General features: G+C 36.8%; 2 protein-coding genes across 2 annotated transcripts in view; one reads left to right on the top strand and one right to left on the bottom strand.

Annotated features, from left to right (window-relative positions):
• Window positions 1-742: 742 nt before the first annotated feature.
• On the bottom strand, window positions 743-1,342 carry LOC142634970 (uncharacterized). The gene has a single exon (XM_075809196.1). The coding sequence runs from the start codon at window positions 1,340-1,342 to the stop codon at window positions 743-745; it is 600 nt and encodes a 199-aa protein (XP_075665311.1).
• An 8,421-nt stretch (window positions 1,343-9,763) lies between these two features.
• Window positions 9,764-25,813, top strand: part of LOC142636326 (DNA gyrase subunit A, chloroplastic/mitochondrial) — a 48,797-nt gene continuing 32,747 nt past the window's right edge. The window contains exons 1-7 of the mRNA XM_075810511.1: window positions 9,764-10,358; window positions 12,229-12,298; window positions 12,450-12,515; window positions 15,298-15,399; window positions 20,048-20,092; window positions 20,181-20,279; window positions 20,375-20,461. Of these exons, the coding sequence (XP_075666626.1) occupies window positions 9,895-10,358; window positions 12,229-12,298; window positions 12,450-12,515; window positions 15,298-15,399; window positions 20,048-20,092; window positions 20,181-20,279; window positions 20,375-20,461 (933 nt within the window). The 5' untranslated portion in view covers window positions 9,764-9,894. The remainder of the gene's footprint in view (window positions 10,359-12,228; window positions 12,299-12,449; window positions 12,516-15,297; window positions 15,400-20,047; window positions 20,093-20,180; window positions 20,280-20,374; window positions 20,462-25,813) is intronic.

The following is a 25,813-nucleotide window of genomic DNA, read 5'->3' on the forward strand; positions in this document are numbered from 1 at the left end:
GTACTTCTTCCAGCCCTTCCAATGGCTCTGCTACCGTTCGATGTTCTCTAATGCACATCGTGGATACATGGTTGTTCATTTCCAGCATAGCGATGTAACATTCGCGTGCCGCTTCCTTATCTCCTTACGCTTCTCCTACCCCGTATTCAATGGGGAACTTCATCATTAGGTGGTAAGTGGATGTTACAACCTTCAATGAATTAAGCGTTGGTCGGCCCAGGATGGCGTTGTAAGCCGATGAATAGTCCATAACCAGGAATGTAACATCTGTGGTGATTTGTTAAGGATAATCGCTGATGGTTACGGATAACGTGACAGCGTCGAGCAGGTACACTCTCGTCCCTCCAATCCCGACGAGAGGTGAGTTAGTTGGAACCAATTGCTCTCTCTTAATATTCATCTGCTAGAAAGCAGGGTAGTATAGTATATCGGCCAAGCTTCCGTTGTCTACCAAGACCCTGTAAGTGTTGTAGTCCCTGATCCGTATACTTATGACAAATGCGTCGTTGTGTGGATGGTGGAGGCGTCGAGCGTCTTCCTTTGAGAACCATATTACAGGGTTGTCAATTTGCACCATCTTCGAGACCAAACCTGTCAATTGGACGCGCTAAACCATCCGAAGGTAAGTTTTGCGCACCTTCCGTGTTGAACAAGACATCGTTGTGCCCTCTACGATCGCCCTTATGTCCCCAATGGGTGGTTTAGGACGTTCGTGTTCCCTCCGGGGGATAGGCTCTTGCGGCTAGTTTGTCTTCTCCTTGCTTATAAACCTTTGCAACTTTCCCTGTCTGATCAGGGCTTCGATCTGTTGCTTTAAATCATAGCATTCGGATGTATCGTGGCCATGATCTCGATGGAAGCGGCAGTACTTGTCCCTAGACCTCTTGTTAGGGTCACCCTTCAGCTTACTAGGAAATGTCAGGGATCCTTCGTCTTTGATTTGCATAAGCACTTGATCGATGGGGAGGTTCAGTGGGGTGAAGCTTGCAAATCTTCCCGTGGGGGGCTTAAAGTGTCTGTCCTCTCGCCTGTCTTCCGTCCTTGTGGCCTTCCATTCCCTTTCCTGTTGAGTTTCTTTTGGCCTTTCTCTTTTCCTGGGCTTCTCTTCCCACGCAAGTAGCGCGTCTTCCGCGTTCATGTATTTTGTAGCCCTGTACAGTACATCCGACGTTGTCTTTTGGTCATTCTTATAAAAGGAAAACAAAAACTTCCCCTTTCGTAACCTGTTGGTGAACGCGGCCATGAGTATTTTGTCGTTAGCTTCATCAATCGAGAATGCTACCCTGTTGAAACGGGTGATGTAAGATCTTAGCGTCTCATCCTCCTGCTGCTTGATGTTCATCAGGCATGTAGTCGACTTTTTGTACCTGTGTCCTCCGATAAAGTGCGAGGCAAACTGGGCGCTCAACTACATGAAGGTACTGATGGAGTTCGGTGTTAACCTACGAAACCAAACCCTTGTAGGTCCCCTCAATGTAATGGGGAAAGCCCTGCATTAGGGTTTTGAAGGTCTCCAAGTGGTCCAGAGGGTCGTAGGCTTTTACTTGCGGCATGCGGAATTTCGGTGAGAGAAGGAAGGAAGTGACAAGCGCAATGAAGGGCGAATCAATTCGATGCACTAGTTTATCGAGGTCACTTGATACCCGTCCCCTAAGGGCATTCATCATCAAGTCCATTCGTTTCCTCATCATCTGCATATCCGCAATTAGGTTTCGTGGGGCGATATCCGTGGCCGTCTGCCTACTCACAGCATTGCTGCCTTCTGGTCCTTCCCTATCCTGTCAACCGCTCACACGCAAAAGGCTGTCACCCTCTTGCTCCTCTTTTTGATCTCAAGGCCTGTTGTCCCTTTGGCGTAGCTGCTCTTCTAGCTAATGGTTCTACTTGGTGAGACGTTCAATTGCCGCAGCGAGTGTTTGAACCTGTCTCTCAAGGGTTGCGGTGCGTGGTTCGTCTTCGTGGTTGTTGTTGGTTGCCATTGAGTGAGTAAGCACCATGCAACTCTTTGTTCGGGAAGCAGCAACGTGGCTCACCTACGTTCTGTTTTGCTCTTCCCACAGACGGTGCTAACTGATGATGCCAAAAATCGTCAGTAAGCTGCACAACCCTTACGTGCCGAAACAACACTTGCACAACACCGAAAAAGAAGACCTCAAAAGAGTACCGGTGTGGTACAGGCCGAATACCCTCCGAAGGTTAAGTCATAAAATTATTACAACTCTAGAGTGACAGAGCTGAGTTCAATTATCCGTACCTTGTTTCCTGAAGGTTTTGGCCTTTTTATAGTAGTAAGAAACCGACCTTGGTGCCTTGGCGAAGAGCGATATTTCCTTGTAAAGAAAATCCTTATAAATGTGCATAATTTAAGGGACACATTCCATGTAGGGGTTCTACTAACTAGGGTTAATCATGGAGCACAAGTTATTGCCATTTGAAGTTTCTTAGGGGCCAAGTAAGCCATGCCATTGCCACGTGATTTTTTACCACCGTTAACCTTAGTATCTGTTTGGACCGTTATCTGTCCATTGCAGGTGACCTGTTCTCTTTAGATCATCCGTCCACTGAAGGTGACCTATTCCCCCAGATCATCCGTCCACCTTCAAGGGTCTTGTCGCCTCATCTTTTTGTTTGTTTGTCCTAATGATGCTACCTATGGTAGGTCTTTGTAAATTCTGGCCATCTACTTTAATTTCACCATCTTCAAAACTGAAGTCACAACAAGTAGAGGGAACACAATTGATGCAAAACTCATAAAATGAGATTCCTCTCTCTTTTCTTTTACTCTTTTGTTTTTTATGTCTTAGCTTGAGATCCTCATTGTGTTTCTATGTTTTCCTTGAAGTCAAACATCAGCTACCATCAACCAAAGGAAGCAAAAAAAAACAACAAACTGAAGCAAAATTGAAATAGAACTCTTAATCAGTAAAAACAATAAATATAGAACAAAGGTTAACTACAAAATTTTAAAGGCCACAATCTTACTTAATCTTTTTTTTTTTGAGGTAAATTTTGAATAATCCACCATTGGATTACATCTTCTTCTTATATCCTACATGCTTGCAAAATTTCTCAAAAGTTAAAGATTAATAGCTATATCATCAATAAATTGTTTAAATTACAAATTTTTGTAGTTTAAAATTATGTATAAAATATAAACTTATAAATCAAATAGTAAATAATATCTGTTTGATACAAAATTTGACTTGTGTAATGAGAGTGTAAAGAACGTGCAATTCAACAGTTAGATTTTTAAAATATGTAGTAATGTTTATTTTATTGAGTAAGGTTGTAATTTTAAGCTACAACCGGCTTTGTAAACTAGAGCAGGAGCTATCGCCCCAAGCCAAGTGTCAAGCTTTTAACCTACTTCAGAAAGTGCTGCTGGAGATCTTTTTATGTCCTCCAAACCACATTTCCCTGTATTTCCGCTTTAGGAATTCATGGGCTTGGTTCATGAATTAGTTTAGACATTTTTAGTACTTCAGAAGCTAATTTGCTGAAATTTGGATGATTTGGTTATGACTTCTTCTAGTGGCAATGGAAACTTAGGGAGGAAGAATGAAATTTATTTCATTTCAGTTTTCTGGTGTTAGCTAGCCCTTGAGTACTATTCATGTTAGAAATGGCAGCAACAGAGAAGTTGATGGGACAGGTGGGTAGCTCCTACTTTGGTTTGGGAGCTTGGTTACTTCTTGAGGCACTCTCCAATAGAAGACAAAACTGATTGGGGTTCTTTAGTTGGGTTAGTTTGCACACATGGACTGTTTTGGCTGAGATTTTAGCTTGGGTTTGGCCATAAGGGTTGAGCACTTTGGTGGGCCTTTGACTTGGTGGTTTTTTCCACTTTGGTCTATTCTTTTGCTTTCTTATTGTGAGCCTTACAAAATGGACAAAATTACCATATATTGCTATGAATTTTTATTCCACATGGGCTTTAATAGTTAGTAAAAATGAAATGTATTCATGAGCTTTAATAAATATTTATGATAGGTTTTTGGTATTAAATTTCATGGGCTTTAAATAACAATTTGTATAATTTCTCATAACATTATAAATAATTTTGTCATGAATTATTTTGTAAATAATATTTTCTTTGGGGCTTTCAAATAATAATCTCCAATATTTATTGTGAATAATATTTACCATGGGTTTAAACAAAGGCAATATCCATGTTTTTCAAATAAAATATGGTAACAACCTCTATAATAGAATAGTGTGATATTCTTATGGATTTTCTTTAGGTAATCATAATGGACTTATAGGATAAATAATTATCATGAGTTTTTTAAATAAATATCATGAATGTTGTGATATAAGATAAATATTGACCATGAATTCTTATATAAATTCTATTGGTTTATAATATGATATGAAATAAATAAATGTCATGGTTTTAAGATAAATAATCATAACTTTCCATGAGCTTTTATAAGATGATTGACATGGATTTTGAGAATAGATGATTGACATAGATTCCATGGGTTTGTAATATTATAGTAATAGGTTTAAAAACTTAAAGCATTATTCCTCATTGGACTTGAAGTGAAATACTTATGATATAGTGTTTGGCCAAATATTAATAACCTTGGACTTTTGATAAGATAGTGCCAAGTAATTAGCTTGGACTTTTAATAGTGCCAGTATAAATTGGGCTTTTGATATTACCAATGAGAATTGAGATTTTGATATTGCTAGTGTGAATTGGGTTTTTGATATTGCCAATAAGAATTGAGGTTTTAATATATTGCTAATGTGAATTGAGCTTTTAATAATGCTAATGTGAATTGGGCTTTTAATATTACTAATGAGAATTGAGCTTTTGATATATTGCCAATGTAAGTTAGGGCTTTTGATATTGCCAATGTAAATTAGGGCTTTTGATAATGCCAACGTGAATTGAGCTTTTAATATTGCCAATGAGTTGGATTTTTGATATTACTAGTGAGAATTTGGTTTTTGATAAATAATTTGCCATGGATTTAAATCATAGGCTTTTCAAATATTTCCAAGCATAAGTATTCTTGAACTTTAAAAAGAATGGGATGTATACATTAGGCTCGTAAGGCTGATTTTGAGCTTCACTAAACAGTGATAATGAAATTGGTTAGTGCCAACATAAATTGGGTTTTTGATATTGCGAATGAGAATTGGGTTTTTGATATTGACAATGTGAATTGAGCTTTTGATATTGCTAATGTGAATTGGGCTTTAATATTGCCAATGAGAATTAGGCCAATGAGGATTAGGCTTTTGATATTGCCAATGAGAATTAGGCTTTTGATATAGTGTTAATAAGAATTGGGCTTTTGATATATTACCAATGTGAATTGAGATTTTAATATTGTCAATAAGAATTGGGTTTTTGATAGATTGTCAATGTGAATTGGGGTTTTTGATATTACTAATATGAATTGAGTTTTTAATATTGCCAATGAGAATTGAGCTTTTGATATTACCAATGAAAATTGAGATTTTGATAAATAATTTTCCTTGGACTTTAATGAGCTTTTCAAATATTGCCAAGTATAAGTACTTTTGGACTTTAAAAATAATGGGATGTATGCATTAGGCTCACAAGGCCGGTTTTAGGCCTAGCTAAATAATGATAATGAAATTGGATAAGATATGAGTATTTTGTGCTTTTTGTAATGGTTTATATCGTGGCCCACTTTAGATAATGAGATTGGAAATATTTATGGTCCAATGGGATGAGAAATATTCATGGAGACCCTAAATAATTTATGGGTGATATTTTGATTTTTTTTTGTGAATATATAAATAGGATTGGGGCATCTGGCATGAGTGAAAAATTCAAGAGATTGCATTGCCTAATTAATTGTAGATATTTGAATTTGAATTTAAGAGTTAATTAGGAAATGACAAAGCATTTGATGGCTCATTTAATTTGATGATCATTCCTAAAATACTTAGATATTCAAATTCAAACTAATTTGATATATAAGGCAATAGAAGTCAGTTGATTAACGGGCATATTAAAAGGCAAGAGCATATTAAAGATCAAAAGCACTTTTAATAATTGATGTTGAGTTTAATAAATGAATTATCTTCAAGATTTAATGAAGACTCCACTCCAATTAAGAATCACTCCTTCATAAGACTTAATCATCAATTCTAATTAAGCATCAACTCTTTGTTTTTACACACATGTGCACAAACTTGGATGATATGTCTATATGTTTAGATGCTTAAGTGATCATGTAGTTGGACGTTCATGAGCTCACATGCTTTGATTATTGTATGTAAATGCTGAGGTGATTGGGCGGTAAAAGGTACGTGCTTAAATGCTTACGTGCTTCTATATTCTCACATGCTTATATGCTTACATGCTCTCACACTTGCATGGTCGCATATTTACTTGCTTTGATGGTCACATGCTTCCACGCTCACATGTTCACGTGTCTTCTTGCTTAGATGCTTACATTCTTATATGCTCACATGCTCACATGTTTAAATGCTTACATGCTTGGATGCTCATATGTTCACTTGCTAGGATGTTCACATGCTTACATGTTTAGATGTTCACATGATCAAATGTTCATATGCTTATACCTTTTGTCGACTTCACGACCTGTAGACGAACTCTAGGGTTTAGATGTATGCACGCATTCACATTGGCTTATTAGATAGAGACAATGAAGATATATGAATGCCAACTACGACTGGGCAATTTTAGGGTGCCAAACCTCTTCCCATCATTTACCCTAACTATGGACCTTGTTTAGTAGGAAGACCTTTATGGAGTCATTTTTGATTCCTAGACCTAGAACTAGGTGGTGACTCTTTTTGCCTCTTTTAAAGAGACAATGTGTACTCCCAAGCTCACGCTAGCTTCGAGTCTAAATCGCTTTTAGGGAGATTAGTACCATGCACCCCACCTTCGCAAGAATGAACCAATATGTTGATATGTCATCTCAAGAGGGTACTGATCACAAAACTTACACTTTGGTCAAGAGAGAGAGAGAGAGAGAGGAGGAAGAGGAGGGAATGAGAGAGAAAAGATTCATATATATATATATATATATATTTTATTATGGAAAGAGAGAGAATGTTGAATAAAATAATTGCTAAAAATTATAGCACATAGTTCCATACCATGCCCTTTGTAGAACATCATTGTAGCATTGTGCTATTTCTTTTAGCATTTGGCACACCTAGTGAAGCAAAAATGTTGGTGTTTGGTATGCCAAATGCTAAATTTTTTTTAGCATTTGGCACACCCAATGCCAATGCTCGTCCCACCCCTTAATAGTTATGCATATAAAATAACTATTTTCTACAATAAAGATGTAACTTTTTTAATTATAGAAAATACAGTAAAGATGTACTATTAGCTATTCCACATGAATAATGATTTCATTACAATTTTAGAGCAATATGCCAAAGAGTAATACTAGTTCTACAGACATAACAATTTTTACAACAAATTTCACATCTCCTGAGTTGGTAGGTTATTATTAATTTTCATATAAAGGCCACCACTAAAACTATTTTATTATAACTAGATAATGTTCTGTGTGATGTAGAACACATTATAATTTCATTTGAAATCATTGTTAATTATATTAAGACTTGTATGTAATACTTATTTTGTTGTATAAAATTTATGTTTGTCACAATATTGTTGAATACTTTGAAATTTGGTTTTCTTAATTCATATTTTATTTATAAAAAAATTGTATAATACTATTAGATTATAACATATTATAATATTTACTGTTAAAAGTAGATTTTATTTTTTAAACTGATTGAATGATTTTGAAATATATAAATAAGAATTTAAGGAATAAAATACTTTTTTATATCCTAAAATTACATAAATTTAAGTAACCTTCCAAACACTTTCTCAACCACTCCATTCTCACAACCAAATATGGGGACCCCAATCTCAAACACTTAATTCATTATCTCAATAAAATTAAGGAAATCGTTTGTAAGTATCTGTACAAAGCGAACGTGATTAAAAAAAGAAAAATTGGCTAAAATACATCAAGTTATCAAAATTAAATTGCCTTTAGTTGGGTTTCCATATTAAAAAAAAAAACAAAAAACACTTTGAAATCATCATCAATTTTTATTTTATTTCACTATGGTTCATACATCACAAAATCGCAATAAAAGCCCCCACAAAGAAACCTACAAATTATGATTCATAAAAAAATAGCTATTTTCATAAATAATCAATTAGAAAGTTTCTTTTCTCTCTCTCTTTAGTTCTAAAATAAAATATATTTGTGACCTTCCCACACCAAAATCTCAAACACCCAAAAACTCAAAACCACAAAATCCACAACGTCGTACTTTAAAACCAAAACTGTAAGCTACTGTCACTGAATAAAAAAGCAAGCCCTCTTCTTTTGTCACAACCTACTCATACGAGTGAAGATGAAATGGTATGATAGTGTTGGAATTATGTAGGTGTTATTGAAAGATTTAAAGTAAATGACATTGTTTTTTGTCTAGTATATTTGAGATGAGATGCTATAAAGAGTTGTGGGCATGTGTATATAAAAGAGTAGAAGTGAGAATGGTGAATGGAAATGCAAAGATTTTTGTGTGTGAGAGTGCAAAAGTCTTGAAATATTGAACCAAATGAAATAAATAGTAGTCTTGAAACATTGAACCAAAGCAAATAAAGAGTTCATATTTTAAATTTTTTTCTTATCTTTGATTTGGGGCCCATTTGGTTAGGTATTTTGGGAGATTAAAATATTATTTTTAAAATTCAAAACTCTATTTTGTAACCACAACTCCCCGGAGTTTTTTTTCCCCTAAAATTGCTTAATTTAAACTCAAAATACAGTTTTCCAACAGTTTATACAAATACACCCTTGGTTTGAGAGTATTTAAATTTTCTTTTCAAATAGTGCAACACATGACAAAACCTCATGCTTTTTCGAATGCGGTCTTACACACACACACACACACAAATTTTTGTTGTCAATTTTGTCGTGCCTTTATACTTAGATGCCTTATAAGTAGGAGTGTGCATGGTGCAGCTAGTGTGGTTATTGGGCAAATATGCCATTGCACTATAAGGGTCAGTTATCCCTTCACCCCCTCTGCTTAACACCATTGGAAGTCGGTTCTCCAGCCTCTGTCTATGTGATATTCGTACATTGGGGTGGGGTGGCTCAATCAGTTTGAAATATTTGAGTTGGGGTTGGGTTGAGAACCATATCAAACAACATACCAAACCACAAACCACAACAAAAATCAAACAACCCACAAATTGTACCTCACAACCACAAACAATCAAAAACATCAAAATTCACGAACAAAATCAAAACCTAAAGATCAGAAAAACCCACAATTCAAAAAATTAACCCACAAATCACAACTACTTTACCTAGAACAAATCAAAATCCACAAATCTCAAACTCAAATCCAAAAATGAAAAAACATACCTTTAGATCATGATCAAGTCACAAGCACACTGCACCAATGCTAAAATCGACCTCATTCTCCAATCACCAGCTTCAAGTTAGTCGGTTGACTTATTGAACAGTGTGACTCCATCCATGTCGTGGGCCTCATGGAGGAGCATTGGTTCGAATAGGTGCTTGCCCACCCCTACCATGAGTAAGAAAATAATTGAAAAAAATATAATCAGAAAAACTATAAACACGTGAGATGCGCGTGCACTCATAATCAAGAAATAGACAAAATTGGTACATAAAAATAAAATCTCCGACTTGGCGCGCAACCACAGCACCTACATTTAGGGTTTTTCAACCCCACTTCACTCCACTCAACCCATTCCATTTCCCCCCCAAAAGCTTAAACCCTATCTTACTCTTATTCACACCCAAAAAAAAAAAACCAAAGAAGAAGAAGATAAAACAAGTCCCACCGGCAAATGCCACCACCACCTCTATGAAACCATCCTTTCCTCCTCCTTCTTCTTCTTCTGCTTATCCTTCCACAATGGCTTTCTCTTCAGGACTCCGCTTCTCCACAATCCTCCTCCGCCACCGCCCTTGCTCTCTCTTAACCGCTCCGACCCGCTTCTCCTTATCCTCAAGGCTCCGCCACAGCCTCTTGGACCTCCGTTTTCTCTCCACCGCCTCCTCCTCCTCCTCTAAGTCGGTGGTGAAAGCTGCCAGACGCAGCGGCGGCGGGGACGACGACGACGGCGGCGGCGGGAACGGCAGCGTCTTGGTGAAGGGCAGAGTCGGAAATGACGACGGCGGTGATGGAGATGGCGGAGGGAGAATCGTGCCATTTGAGCTACACAGGGAAGCCACCGAGGCATACATGTCCTACGCCATGTCAGTCCTCCTCGGCCGTGCTCTGCCCGACGTTCGCGACGGTCTTAAACCCGTCCATCGCCGAATCCTGTCAGTTTTTCTACTTTTCTGTATCTTAAAAACAGAAACGAATTTCAAAATTTTGATTCTAAACATTATGAATTTCTACAATTTGTTACTGAAATTTAAGGAAAGAGAGGACTAAGTACAATATAAAATGTAAATACACGTTACTAGCAAGGAGTCAATTTCGTACCGAGGCTGTTTCGGTACCGTTTGATACTATTTATATATTTCTATAGATAAATATAGATTTATATTATCTATGTAAGTATGAATTTTAATTTTTTATGTTTATCAACATAAAATTTTATAAGCCGCCTACTAATTAGCTTAATTACATCAACCAACATATTAGATTAAACAAAATGTTTTTAATAATTTTTTTTTTATTATACTGGCCGAAATACCAATACCGGACGGTACGGTCTGATACAGGCAGGTACAACCGGTATGTTTTGGAGGAGTACCGGTACTGGTTTAATGGTCGTTACGGTATTGACTTCCTTGGTTACTAGCAAGCATGGACACTAGGATGTCGTACATGTGTCGTATCGGTTGTTTCGTGTTATAATTTTTCAGAAATTTCTTATATTGTTGTGTTGTACCCCCAAACTGGTGTCCGTATCCGTGATTCCTAGTGCCTGCTATAAAAAAAATATCTACTAAACAAAACAAGTTTTGTAAATATTGGTAAAAAGATTTGATATTTTCAACCATACAAAAGCTAAGTGTGTTTATTTAAAATATAAGCCATTAAAGTGTAAGGACTAGAACCTCTATTTGTTTTTCTTTTACTATTTGAAAGCTTTGTGTTCATTATAATTTAATGGGTGTCCATTTAATTTATGTAATTGATTTATACAACTTATCAATAATGTGGTTGTGGCTCTCTCTATATATAAAACAATGTACTTTTTATTGTATTTTTTTATTTTTATTTTTTTTATAAAGAGATTAAATTCTATAAGAATGTGGTGTGAAACCTAAGTTTTACACTCTCCAATCCCAACATGCTACATCATCTTTTTGCATATTTAAGAATAAACACAAACATACTCAATCAATTTCAATACCCATCTTTAAATCCAACCAAATTGAGAGTTTATTGATATGTTAATAGGTGTGGTAGGATGTATTGAATTTTAAGTAAAAATTTGATGTGGCAATCTTTTATTAGATGGTGTAAAACATGGGTTTTACATCCCATCCTTATCAAATTCAAACTCTTTTTTAAATAGGGTTATAAGCCTAGCTACTTTGCCATTACTTTGCCATTTCATATGTATAAGATTTGGGGGAGCCATGGCCATAATGTAGCTCCACCAATGCGTAATGGATTATTTCAAGTTCATGCATGATTAAGGTATTAATTGTAAAGCATGTTTTATAAATGTATTTTAATTTTCAATACCTACTCCGATTTGTTAAGTAGATTATGTTGTTGCATGTAATGTGTGCTATGGTGATGTTTGTGCTTTTTTTTTTTTTGTATTACTCATTTACTCATTCTAAATTTTGTAATTTTGAGCTAGCTGATGGCATATGTAATCTGTGTTTGTGCTTAATTTTTTTTTGATCTGTTTTTGTGCTTAATTGTGTCATTTTTCTTCTAATTTAATATATGTATCATAACATATATGTTTTAATTATCTGTTATTTTAGCTGCTGCATGTGATATGTGCTATGGTAAAGCCTGGGCGGGGCAGTCATTTTTTATATTGTTCTAATTTTAGATTTTGTAATTTAGAGTAAGTTGTTGTCATATGATGATTGTGTGAATGTATTTATATTTTTATCTTTACATGTTTTTTATTTATTTATCATGCATGGATATTATACATCATTTATTTGGGTAAACAGTTTGACTGATATGTTCTCTCAAAAATTATGGCTACAGATTTGCAATGCATGAATTGGGCCTTTCATCTCGGAAACCATTCAAGAAATGTGCTAGAGTTGTTGGAGAGGTTAAATTTTGACTATAGTGTTCCGTTTCAGTTTATTTGAGGCAATGCATATGTTTTCTTTTCCTAAAAATATTGTTATTGCGGTTTGTTCTTTTGTCTATCATTGTTTGCATACTTTGATGATTAAAATTTGTAGTTCCTTTTATTGTAGGTTCTAGGAAAATTTCACCCGCATGGAGACTCTGCTGTCTACGATTCCTTAGTGCGAATGGCACAGGTAAATTGGGATTGTAATTTGTATTCATGAAGGGCTAAAAAAAGTGTTGATTTGTGAATTGCAGGTCAAACCTGTCCATCTAGTATTGGGTGCGTATTTTATGTTTTATTCGCATATATAAACTAGCATCATAGTGAAGTAACAAAATAACTATACAGGCACATATATATAAATAGTGTCACGGTTACCATTGGACCGAATGGAATCGGCGGTCTTTTGAGGATGAGGGAAAACTGTGGTTTAGTTATTAGAGCTTTGCCAATGGACCCTCTTTGATTGGTCTCGTTGTGGGGTTTCTCGGATTGTTCTATCCTTATGAATTTTCTTTCGTCTATTAGAATAGATTAGGGGCTGCATCTGTCTTTTTTTTCCTTTTTCCTTCGTTCACTACTGTGAACTCCTTGTATTGTTCTTGCTTTTCTTTTATTAATAATATTCTCTTCTTCCTTATCAAAAAAAAATAAAAAACTTGACAAACATAAACTTGTAATGTAAATATAGTGTGTTTTGGTGTGTTTGAAGTTGTGCATTTTAGGAAACTGTTCTTTTATACTGATTGGAATAGTGGTTGTGATAAAGCCAACAAAAAGCTCAAGAAAATAGAAAAAGATCAAATACAAAAATATTCTAGAATTGTGGTCTAGTTTTGCTAGAATCTCCCCTTCCCCCTCCACTTGGGGCCAAAGCTTACGTACAAAAAAAAGGGGATTGTTGTCTAGTTTCAATGTGGGGCCGCCTTCTTGGCACCTTCCATAGGCTACTTCAATTATTATTGAGTCTTAGTATTAAGTTTCTCGGCACATTCAATTTGTACAAGCTTTCAACAATTGGGAATCAAATAGTTGATGAATTGTTTGAAACATTTTATTCAAGCATTCCAAGAGTAGGGCTCAAAACATTTGAGGTGTGGAGGTTGAATAGCAATGGTAAGTCTGATGTTCAATCTTATTATGAAGCGTTACAAGGTTCCATTGGAGTGAACTTCCTTGGAAGAGGATTTGGTGTACTAAGGCTTTAAAAAGGTGGCATTTGTTTTGTGAGCAGCAAAATGGGATAATAATTAACAAAAAATTAACAGGTGGATAATCTTGTTAGGAGAATCACAATATTGGTGGATTAATGTTGCATGTGCGAATGCCCTGGTGAAACTGTGGATAATTAGTGCATTGTGCTGTTGCTCAGGAATTGTGGTTTTTTGGTTTTTCATTGATTGAAGTTCCTTGGTAATGCCTAAGTGAGTTGTGGATATACTCTTTAGATGGAAGAACTTGTTTGGTAAATTTGCTAAGAGCTACTTTGCTTGGAATGGAGGTTCTTAGTAGAATGTTGGAGAAAGTGGGGAGAGGTAAATTATATATTGGGTTTTGCAGTAGGTGATCATCCTGCTAGGCGGCTAGTTATCTCTCATCTCCCATTTGCAGACGACACTTTGATTTTCTGTGTGGGGCAGATCGAGAGCAGATTTGGTATTTGAAAGCTGTGTTTATATGGTTTCAGATTATCTCTGGGTTGAAGATAACTTGGGGAAGTCCGAATTGGTTCCAGTTGGTAATGTGCCAAATATGGATGAGCTGGCTATTGTAATGAGCTGCAGGGTTGGTCAGTTACCCATGGCATACGTGGGTCTCCCTCTCAGCTCCACTTTCATGGAGAGAGATGCAATGGAGAGAGATGATTTGTGGTGGAGGGTGGTGGTTGCTAAATATGGTAGTGTGTGGGCTGGTGCTCTATCACTGTACAGGGGCCTTATGGAGTTTGCCTTTGGAAAAGTATTAGGAAGGGGAGGGACACTTTTCAGTATTTTGTTAGATTTAAGGTGGGAGTTGGATCCTCTATTAAATTTTGGCATGATCCATGGTTTAGGGGGCTCTCTTTAAAGGATAACTTCCCTGAATTGTATAGCATTGCTTGTAACAGGGATGCTTCAGTGGCTGAATTGTTAGCTTTAAGCTGGCCTAGTAAGTTCAACAGGCAGGCACAGATCTGCGGTGATTTGGGCCATGATCCCTCATTGTCTCATATGGGGTATTTGGTGGGAACGAAATGCTCGTACTTTCGAAGGAAATGAGAGATCAATCCATGACTTGATACTGCTTTTCCTCCAGACCTTACATGAGTGGTCAAATGCCTCAAGCTTATATTTTTGTTTCTTTAGTTGATTTGCTTGAGTGTTGTAATTTTCATGTTTTGATTTGCTGTATCCTTTGCACACTGCCTGTGTGCTTTGGTACTTTTGTTACTCTCCTTTTTCTTCAATGAAGTCTTTTTTATTTATAAAAAAAAGGTAGTTCCTCTATGACTAATGAGGGCAATGAGGTGTAAGATAAGCAATCGTACAATTAATGGTATGGCGGTCTCAGTTATTGAGCTAAAATTGTTGATTTTAATATCTCTGTTTTAATGGTTACTTACTCTTGGAACTAGCAATATTCATTTGATTGTAGTTTCTATAGATTCTCTTGCCTTTAAATTGTATTTCTTTCTCGATATTTTTTTTAGGAGAGCTTGTGTAGACATCTTGTGTACATATGGTCTCTCCTCCATTTCAATAAAGGTTATTAGTTATAAAAAAAAAGCGAAGCTTAATTTTGATTTATTACCATGTTCTCAATTTCATCTACTGTTTGCTTTTTTCCATTCCTATATATATATATATATATATATATATATATATATATATATATATGTATACACGCACACACACACACACACATTGTAGTTATTTTCTTGCCTTTCGAGTATCTTGTAGTCTTATTGTTTATTTATTTTTATTTTTTTTCAGGATTTCTCCTTACGATGTCCACTTATAAATGGGCATGGGAATTTTGGTTCAATAGATGCAGATCCAGCTGCTGCCATGCGTTACACAGAGTGTAGATTGGAAGTAAGTTCCAATTCTTAGTTTCTCTTTACAAGCCATCTTGTTTTTACAAGCTATGCTTGCATGGGATTGGTTATATTGTAGAACATCTGGTTGTTGTGAATCAGGCAGATAGTAAACCTTTTGGTTTTTTTTTGAAGTAAAAATAAATGATCAATTTTAATATTTTTTTACTTATAAAAAAATTGAAATAAAAAAAATGATATTCCAGCCTCTGTGGTTTATCTTTGATGGATGCTATTTACCTAAATTTTTGTAATAAAAATATGAAAAGAAGAAAGGATCCAAGGAATTCTACAATTTTCAATTATATGCACAAACAAATTTCCACCTTCAAAACCCCAGAAAATTAGTGACAGGGCCACCGTGCACGAATTTCTAACTTAACAAAAAAAGTTTGCCTCATTGCCAATAGTTGACACAGCCACTGTGCATAGCCCCAAATCTTCACCAATTGAGCCCAATTGATGAATTGCAACTAAGCCCAGTCACTAGTAGTACCCATCAAACCCAATCAAATCCATTGAATGAATCTACCACCATTGGAGTCTTGAATCACATTGGCGACCTCAACACCATGTGGACTTGCTACAAGAATGCCTCTAAGCACCGTTGATATCATAAGATTTATAGTTGAGGAAAATGAGAAAAATAAAATGTATTAAGAGATTTTCTTGTAGTTTCTTGGGAAAAAAAAACTATCTAATATTTGAAATTTATTCAAGTCATTGAAAAAAATGATTTATGATATATATATATATATGTCTGTCTGTCTGTCTATCTATCTATAAATTGATTTAGAGCATAGAGAGAGTTGAATCAGGTCTGAGGTGCGGCTGAAGGGGAAGTGTTGAAGTAATGATCTGAGTGCTGAGAGTGAGAGTGAGAGTGAGAGTGATGAAGACGCTGAAGGCACGTTTGGTTGCAGTGGATCATAGAGAAACCCAAGGGAGAAGAAGAAAGGGGAAGAGCTTAAAACAAGAATAAAAGAAATGGGCTGGAAAGTGATGTTGGGTCTTGTTTGATGTGCAAGAAGTGGGCCCCACTGTCTTTGGCAAAAATTAGAAAGATAATGCAAACTGAGAATCTTCAGTTTTGGCTTAAAAAATTGAGAAATGCAAAATGTGTTATTCATAAAAGGCATTTCACAGGCTTAAAAAAACTTGTCAAACACGCTCAGAAATTATAAAATGCATTTTGTTTTATAGAAACCTGTGAAATGCATTTGGAGAAGAGATACCAAACAGGGGCTTAGTTACTTAAGTGAATAGATTAGCAAATAAATTGCAGGCCCTATGTAGCTAATCCGGTAGAAAATATAAAGGTGGCTACAAATAAATTGGAAAACAATTAGATCTTAATTAATATTCCCTACTATTCTTAATTAAGAGTACTCTATCGAGCTTGCCTACCTACTTCCTTTCTTTATTTCCTATCCTGGCAGATGTGGCTAACCATAATGAAAAATTGCAGCGAAATTTTTTAAGGGGCGGTATGGGGGAAGTGACTAAACTTCATCTAGATTCTAGTTAAATGGGCAGATGTTTGTACTCCTCTTTTTGTAGGTGGTTGGGGTATTAGAAGATTTATGTTTTTTAATGAATCTTTGTTAGGGAAATGGTTGTGGCATTATAATCATGAGAGGAATGCATTATGGAGAAGAGTGATAGAAGTGAAGTATGGTAGCAAATGGGGGGATGGCTAGGAAGCACAGGTGCGGATTTGGGTTCGGGTGTGGGTGCGGTGTGGCTATTCAGCAATTTTTGAAAAATTAGGGTGCGGGGGATACGTTTATTAATAAATTAATAAATATATTTTTATTTATATTTTCTATATGTTGCTAAGTATATTTTTTCATATAATGGTAAACATATACTAATTTAAGAGAAATAGTAGATAATAAAGTGACAAAATTTAGGGTTTGAGACGAGTTTAGGGTTTTTTCTTTAAACTAGGATGTCAAAATGGTGTGTTTTGACAAATTTTTTTACTTTTTTTAAAAATACTTATTTCGTCCCATATTGGTCTGATTCAGGGCTTGTTTCAGCTTGGTGCATGGTGCGTGGCGCATTCGTGCGTATCATACTCGGGTGCGCTGACCCAATCAGCGCACCTGTGCTTTCCAGGGGGATGGTGTTCTAATTCAGTTCTTGATCCTTATGGAGTCGGTATGTGGAGAACTATTAGATAGGGATGGCCATCTGTGTCAAGCCACCATTCTGTATGAAGTTGGGGATGCAACACGGGTAATCTTTTGGCAAGACTGATGGAGTGGGAAGAGTTCTCTTGTTGTTTGCTACCCTGAGTTATTTTGGATCTGTCGTAATAAGGGGGCAAGTGTGGCAGATTTAATGCATTTCACCAATGGAATTCTTCATTGGGGTCTACACTTTGTATGGGCCATACAAGATTAGGAATTGGAGTCTTTGATGACCTTTATGGATACCATTTATGGTTTAGGAATTTAGGGGGATTGGGGAGGATAAGATATGCTGGAAACCCGATAAGAAAAAGGGCTTCACGGTTGGTACTTACTGCCATCTTCTGGATGCTGCTGCAATCACCAGTGAGCAGCCATTCCCTTGGAAAAGAGATCAAAAGCCCCTTTGAGAGTAGCCTCCTTTGTGTAGACTGTAGCTTTGGGTTAAATTTTGACAATTGACAACTTAATGAAGAGAAAGGTAAGGTTGTTTTGGTCGTCATCTAAATGGTCATATTTGGATGGTTATCCCCCATTACTTGATGTGGTGCATCTGGAGGGAAAGAAATGGCAGGATTTTTGAAGAACCCAAAGTTCTATGCCTGGTCTTAAGTTTATCTTTTTTAGAACTTTATTGGATTGGCTGTCAGTTATGAGAAACCTCTGTTAATTTTCTATTATTGATTAATCAGATTTATGCAATTTTTTTAACTGATTGTCTACCCCAGTATATTTCTGTATACTTGGGTGACTCATTTTTTCTGATTTACATAATCTTATTGCTTATAAAAAAATTCAATTAATATTCCCTACTAACTTAGAAGTCAGTGGAGGATTAACTTTATGTAATCAGAGGTCATTCAAGTGTCGAAAATTGGGGCCCAGTCATTTCTAGTTTACAAATTTTGCATGAACAAATGCCATTAATGTTCCTAAGGATTTGCAGATGAGCTCCAACACTAAATGTCTGTGGATGAGATGATGGGTAATGGGTTCAAGATCCACTGGGTGCATTTAATTACCAATAATAAAAAAATGTTCCTGAAGATTGTCTCTGAATGTCAAAGTGTCTTCTGTAATCATGAAACTTGATCATGAACTAGATAAGAAACATTGCTGGTAGCTCTATTCTGCTCAAAACCTGTCTCTTGTAAAAGAAGGAGGCGGGTAGGGAATGGGCCTCTGACCTCAGTCTTTAGTAATTCCCAGAGAAGACAACAACTGGTCCAAATGAGAAGGAAACAAAGCCAACTTCCAACTATTTTGTCAGTCAGGGTGGTAGCCCATTTCAAGAAATAAACATGATTGTGTGCATTTCATCTCTTTCTGATACACACAGCTCTGGGTATATTTTCGGTGCCCTTCTTATTTTTCAACAATCCAAAAAGAATCATTCTTCCTAATTTAGATAAAGTTTTGAACACTGCCCGTTTGACTAATGGAAATGGGTTCTTCATGGATACTGCTGCATCAGACTCAGGAAATATGGTTGCAAATAAGCTACTTCTTTGCCTTCCTTTATTGCCATTTGATAAGGGGAGAAAAGGAAAAATAACCGGAATTAAGATCTATATATGTTCTTGTCTCATAGTCCCTTGAACCGTTCATTCAAGTTCCATGTAAAATGATTCAACCTTAGCGCGTTTCATCTGATGTTTTTTTTTTGATAAGTAAAAATGCGAAGAGAAAGAAAGGGGTGCAACACAAGGACTTCCCAGGAGGTCACCCATCCTAGGAAGTGTAACTGGTATTAGGAAAAATCTTATCTAGTGTTCACTCTGTCCATTACTTGTTTTGTGGGTGGGGGGGGGGGAGATCTTCCCTTTTGTCACTCTTTTATTGATATGTGTCTAAAGTTTAATAGTTTCTATGTTAACTGTTTTAATTATTCTATTGCCCCCATACTACATCCTCAGTGTACTTGCTTTGGTTTCAATAAAAGTTTCGTTACTTAATCAAAAAAATAGATGTAAAAAAAAAAAAATCTTTTCTAGTGTTCATGTAGTCCCATACTTGTTGGCCGAGTATGTGAATGATTCTGTGTCTTAGTTGGGATTTTTAGTTTTCTGGGGTCTATGCTAAAGATTTGAAGCCCTTTCTTTTAGAGGCCATGCCTGACCACTGTGCTGTGTTGGCTTTGGCAATTTAATTTGTCTTTATGCCTTCTGCCTGGAAAATAATTTCTAGATAATCTCCCAGATGCTAGCAACAGCCTAAGCCAGCTGTGTTGGATGCTGCTTTAAAGTGTGTTTCTTGTTGATTGTGTTCTGGACTACGTTGCCAAATTCTTGATTAACTGTATGCAATGTAATTTTAATGGTGTAAACTTGTTGCAGGTGTGATTGTTCTGTAGTGCATTAGATAATCCAATTAAGTCTGGTTTTCACAATTTATTGTAAAGAAAATAAGCATTTTTGAGGATATTCATGTATTTCAGGTTTATTTTTGCAGGCGCTCACAGAAGCAATGTTATTGGCAGATCTAGAACAAGACACTGTTAGTGCCATTCCATACATTGTGATTTGTAGTGAGCATGTTTTCATCATTAATGTAATTTTGTATCATATGCTTCATCTATTTGCAGGTTGACTTTGTTCCAAACTTTGATAATTCACAAAAAGAACCATCTGTTCTTCCTGCTCGGCTTCCAACTGTATTGTTGAATGGTGCTTCTGGGATTGCGGTGAACTTTCCTGCCCCACCCCCCAAGAAAAAAAAAAACTTTCTTTGTCAACAATAGTGTGTTCTTTATGCTCAAATGTGGGTAATCATTTGCAGGTTGGCATGGCAACCAACATCCCTCCTCATAATCTTGGGGAGTTGGTAGATGTGCTCTGTGCACTGATTCATAATCCTGAAGCTACAGTAAGCACCCAAAATTTTTTGTCCTTGTTTTACATTTAAATTAGAATACATGACCAATGTTCAAAGGTATTTCATTTTTTACACTTAAGAATTGTTTATTATTGTTGTGTTTCAAACAACAGTAACTGTAGGGATAGTGACCCTCACCATCATGGTATTTATACATGTGGCCAAATTGCTGCTATATGTGTGAGTATGTGTGTATATGTATGTTCTTCTTACAATATACTTGGAATAAATATATTGTAATGAATTTGATGCTCACCATTTCAATTGAAATATTATTAAAAGTCATATCCCAGTGCACAACAACTTCCACTTTTTGCGAGGTCTGGAGAGATGTTTGGTAGGCAATTTTACCCCCCAATTTTTTTTTTGGAGACGCTAATTTTCAAACTCGAATTGCAACCTATCTCTCTTGATGGAAAGAATCTGTTATGAAATTTCTTGTTTCTAGGAGATTATGCTTGTAAAATATCAATATCGATCATTTATTTTTTATAATTTCAGTATTGATTATTTATTAAAGCTCCATTTATTTTGACTTAAAAAACATCTTCTTAGTGAAAATGCCACTGAGTTCTAGGGTGCGTTTGTTTGAGTGTAAAATATTTTCTGGGTGTAAAATAATTTCAGGTGAAAATATTTTCGGGGAAGGGAAATAATTTCTAGTGTTTGGTGGCATTTAAACAAATACTTTGAAAAATATTTTTTAGTGTTTGGTTGTGTTCTTGAAAATACTATAGAAAACACATTTTCTACTTGTTGCTCACATTTTCTCATCTTCCAAACAAATATATAATATCATTTCTCAATACAGAAACACAAAAGAAACAAAACCCAAAAAAAAAAAATTGTCAAATCCGGTCAGAGAAGAACGAAGAGAGAGAGAGAGAGAGAGAGGCGACTGGGTTCAACGTTGAGGCGAGATCGCGCGGCGGAGGCGAGATTGCGCGGCGGAGGTGAAGGCGAGCACGGTCAGACTGGGTTCATCGGAGATGGGTTTGAGCGTTGAGGCGTCGCGAATCAGATCGGCGATGGTGAAGGCGCGATTTCGCCGGCGTGGGTTCGGGTGCGATCTAGCTCACTCTCTCTACACTCTTCTCACTCTTTCTCTCTCTCTTTTCTGGTGTGACTATTGTTTCTCTCTCTCTCTCCTTTTTTTGTTTTCAGTCTGGAAAATTCTATTTGAAGGTAAAATGCAAGTGTAAATTGATTTCCGCCTGAAGCCCTCTTATTTTATAGTCAACTAATTTAATTTTCCCTTTGACCAAATTTTCTGAGCATCCCAAACAGCAAGCACAGTGGAAAATATTTTCTTACTGTTAAAACAAACGCAGCCTTAGTTCAAATGGCATCTCTTCCCCTTGTAAGGGTGAGGTGGAAGGTGAGGTTGTGAGTTCAAGACATGCCACACACTTGTGTAAACCAATAAAATAACATATTTTCCGGCAAAAAATATTTGTTAAGGAAATGATTTGTTTTCAGTTGTTTGGTGGAGGCCTTGAAAATAATTATCTAGTGTTTAGTTGCAGTGAAAAATTTTATATTAAAACCAACAAACCCCATGAAAAGTTGGTAGGCAGTAGTGGTGTTGGTGGTGGGAGTTTGCTTTTGGTGGGGGCTGGGGGATAGGTGGTGGTGACTGTCTAGGAAAATGATTGTGGTGGCTTGGGATGGAAGGGAGAGGAGGTGGTGTTGTTGGTGGCTAAGAAGCATGGACATGGATAGGACAGAGGACACAGTGACACGGTAATTATTGAAAAATTAGGACAGGATGTGGTGGGGATACGGTAATTAATTAATATGTATCTTTAGGTATTTTTTTTAATTTCTTTTTAGGAATATTTATGTTTATTTTAAGCATTCAAAATGAATAATAGCAATTAAAATATATAAAACATAACTAAAATCAAAGGACTTTTCTTAAATACAAAAACTTAGTTTTTCATGTCTGTTTTTAATTAATCTCTTGAGAATCTTTAGCCAACTTCAAATTTTTTTTTTTTGTTTTGTTTTTTTTTTGAGTCTAAGGCTTTGTGGTTGTAAGAAAGCTTATCTTTCCTCTTGACACAATGAGGACATTTGCAGAACTGTCTTTGGCGTGTCCATGAGCAGCACGTGTCCAACACGGATGCATTGAAAGTTGAAAATTTTGGAGTGTTCGTGCTTCTTAGGTTGACAATGTGCATGTGTGGGAGGAGGACATGAGAGGGAGGTGATGTTGGTCTGAGGGATGAAAAGAGGGAGATGTTGTCAACACAAAAGAGTGGGAGAGGGAGAGGTGGTGGTGGTGGTGTGGCATGGTGTGGGGGAATGGGGAGGTGGAGGTGGTAGTAGAAGGGTGAGAGAGTAGAGAAGATGGAGGTGGTGGTGGCAGCATGAGGGAGAAGAGGAAGGTGGTGGCGGTGGCATAGGGGAGGGGGAGGGACGTGACGGTTGGACATGGAGGAGTGGAGGGTAAGGGATGTGGAAGGGTCACATGGTTGGTCTAGGAAATGGTTTACGCTGTATGAAGCCATTATCTGCCATTTTGGTGTAAATTTTTGTTGACTATGAAAATGTTTTTCTTTGACTAATGATTTTTGGTTGCACAACATTGGAAAGTATGGTCCTCCATTTTGTTTCAAATTTCTGTTGATCATGAAATTGTTTGCCCGACAAACAATCTTTGCTTTCACCAAACGTTGGAACCTATGTTTTTGACTGCTTTTATGGAATTAATCTACCAAAAATTTACCATTTTGGACAATTTTTTTCAAAAAATTACCCATAATAAGGAGATTTCTGCAGCGGGGGTCATGCATTTCCATAATGGGATACTTCACTGGGATGTTCAGTTCTCTAGACTGGTCCAAGAATGGGGGTTGGAGTCTTCGACTGCTTTTATGGATTTAATATACTCTAGATCAGTGAAGGGTGATGGGCTAGATAAACTCTGTTGGAGGCTTGCTAAGAGTCGGGGTTTTGAGTTGTGTAGTTACTACCACTCCCTATCCTCGCCTAGGAACATATCATTTCCTTGGAAGGTAGGGTGGCGATCTAAGATTCCTCCTTGGGTGGCTTTCTTTTCGTGGCCTGCTGCCTTAGGGAAGATTTGACTACAGATAATTTAAGGAAGCAAGACATTATTGTTATTTATTGGTGCTATATGTGTAAAATGAGTGGGAATCGGTGTTTCATTTCCTTCTTCACTGTCCTATAGTGTATGAATTGTGGACAATGGTACGGAGTTTGGTTGGTCTTATATGGGTTATGCTGCAGAGGGTTATTGATTTGTTAGCAGCATGGCAAGGTCCCTTTGGTTGACATCAAAATATAGCTCTCTAGAGGGCTGTACCACATTACATTATGTTGTGTCTTTGGCGGGAAAGGAATGCAAGATGCTTTGAGGGTAGTGAATGGTCTATTCTTGAGATTAAAATTTTCTTTTTACACACTTTATTGTATTGGAATGTTGCTTTTCAACCTCTTCACTGATCTTCTTTGCTAGATTTGCTTGAGCTTTGTAATTTGAGTGATTGATTTTAAACCCCAAGTACACCCCCATGTACATTGGAGGCTCTCTTTTTTATCAAAAATTTTTGTTACTTATAATTTTTTTTGGCAAGAAACCTCTCCAAGGAAGGACAGCTTCGTGTACTTATAAAAAAAAAAATGCAGGGCCTTTTTGTGTACCCACCCCTGTCAAGTAAAACCCCGGACACATGACCCTGCCTGCAAGAACCTTGTATTCGGTAATTCCAGGACTTGAGTTTTAGACCTTGTTAGAAATATGTGGTTAAATGATTAAATTTACCATATCTCAATAGCTTAAACTTTTAGGACAATCGGTAATTTAACATGGTATCAGAGCATAAGATCCTGAGATCGATCTATGTTTCCTTCACTCTACCTCCCATTCCCACATGTTAGGCCTCACCTATTAAAAGGTAGTTTTGGCCCACACGTGAGAGGGGAGTGTTAGAAATATGTGGTTAAATGATTAAATTTACTATATCGCAATAGTTTAAACTTTTAGGACAATCGGTAATTAAAAGACTTTATGGGGGTTCTTATGAGGCCAATGAATTGAGCTATCCTCTGGGGGCTTGGAAAACATTTTACATAGAAACAAATGGAGCCTAAAGGTAAAAAAATGCAGCATAATTTTGGTACCCTACTAGCTTTCGACTTTGTAGGCCTGCTATGTCAAGACATGCATGTAGGCAGAAACTAAAAGGTCATTTTCTTCCTTTTGGGGGGGGGGGGGGGTTGGGTGTAAAGGAACAATTTTGATGCAGCTAGCAAAGAGCTTAAGGGGGAAAAAAGATCAAATGCCTATAGATTCTATAAATTGTGGTTTTTTTTTTGATAAGTAAGAAATATATATATACGAACGGCTACTCTGTGCCTGAAGAACACAGAGCAACCCAGAAAATACAAGAGGAAAAACAAAGAGAGACAAGAGAGAGAACCAAACAACTAAGAAACTACAAAAGGAAAAGGGAGCAGAGAAAAGAAGGGAGGGAGTCACTAGACGTGAGTCCCCACGCCCGAGACCAATCAAAAAGAGTTCCACTAAAAGAAGCAAGTAACTGATCACTAGAGCAATCCAAATCCTCAAAAGTCCTCTGATTCCGCTCCTTCCAAATACACCAAAGGAGGCACAACGGGACTAAATTCCAGATCTGAGACAAATGCTTTCCCTGCCAATTCCACCAACCAAAGAGCAAGTCTGGAATCGATCTAGGCATAACCCAAGCCAGGCCGAAAGTTCTGAAAACAAAACTCCATAACCGATAAGCCACCTCACAATGAAGGAGTAAGTGATCTACCGTCTCTCCACAATGACGACACATAATGCACCAATCCACAAAATTCAATCTCCTCAATCTCAGATTGTCTCCCGTTAGGATCTTATTCCAAGCTACACACCAAACGAAAAAAGAAACTCGCCTAGGGGCCTTTACTCTCCAAATAGCTTTCCAAGGAAAGATAGTTGAAGGGGAGTTTCTTAATTTGTAATAGTACGACCGGATGTCAAAAGCCCCATTAGGCTTCAATTTCCATCTCATCCGGTCTCCAACATTCATAGGAGGGGTTAAAGCACCCAATATACGAAGAAATTGCAGCCTTTCATCCATCTCCCAATCATTAAAGAATCTGCTAAAACGAACATTCCAAGATCTTCTACCCTCCGCCCCCTGCCTATGCAGAGAAGCTTCAATAGAAGCCTCCTTATCAATGGTAATGCCATACAGCCTTGGGAAAGCCAATTGAAAAGGTTAATCCCCATACCACCCATCCTGCCAGAATCACACCCTATTCCCCAACCCGACCACAAACTGACAATTTTTGCTGAAATCCTCC

The sequence above is a fragment of the Castanea sativa genome, chromosome 5, assembly GCF_040712315.1.
Source record: "Castanea sativa cultivar Marrone di Chiusa Pesio chromosome 5, ASM4071231v1".
In the NCBI taxonomy this organism is placed as follows: domain Eukaryota; kingdom Viridiplantae; phylum Streptophyta; class Magnoliopsida; order Fagales; family Fagaceae; genus Castanea; species Castanea sativa.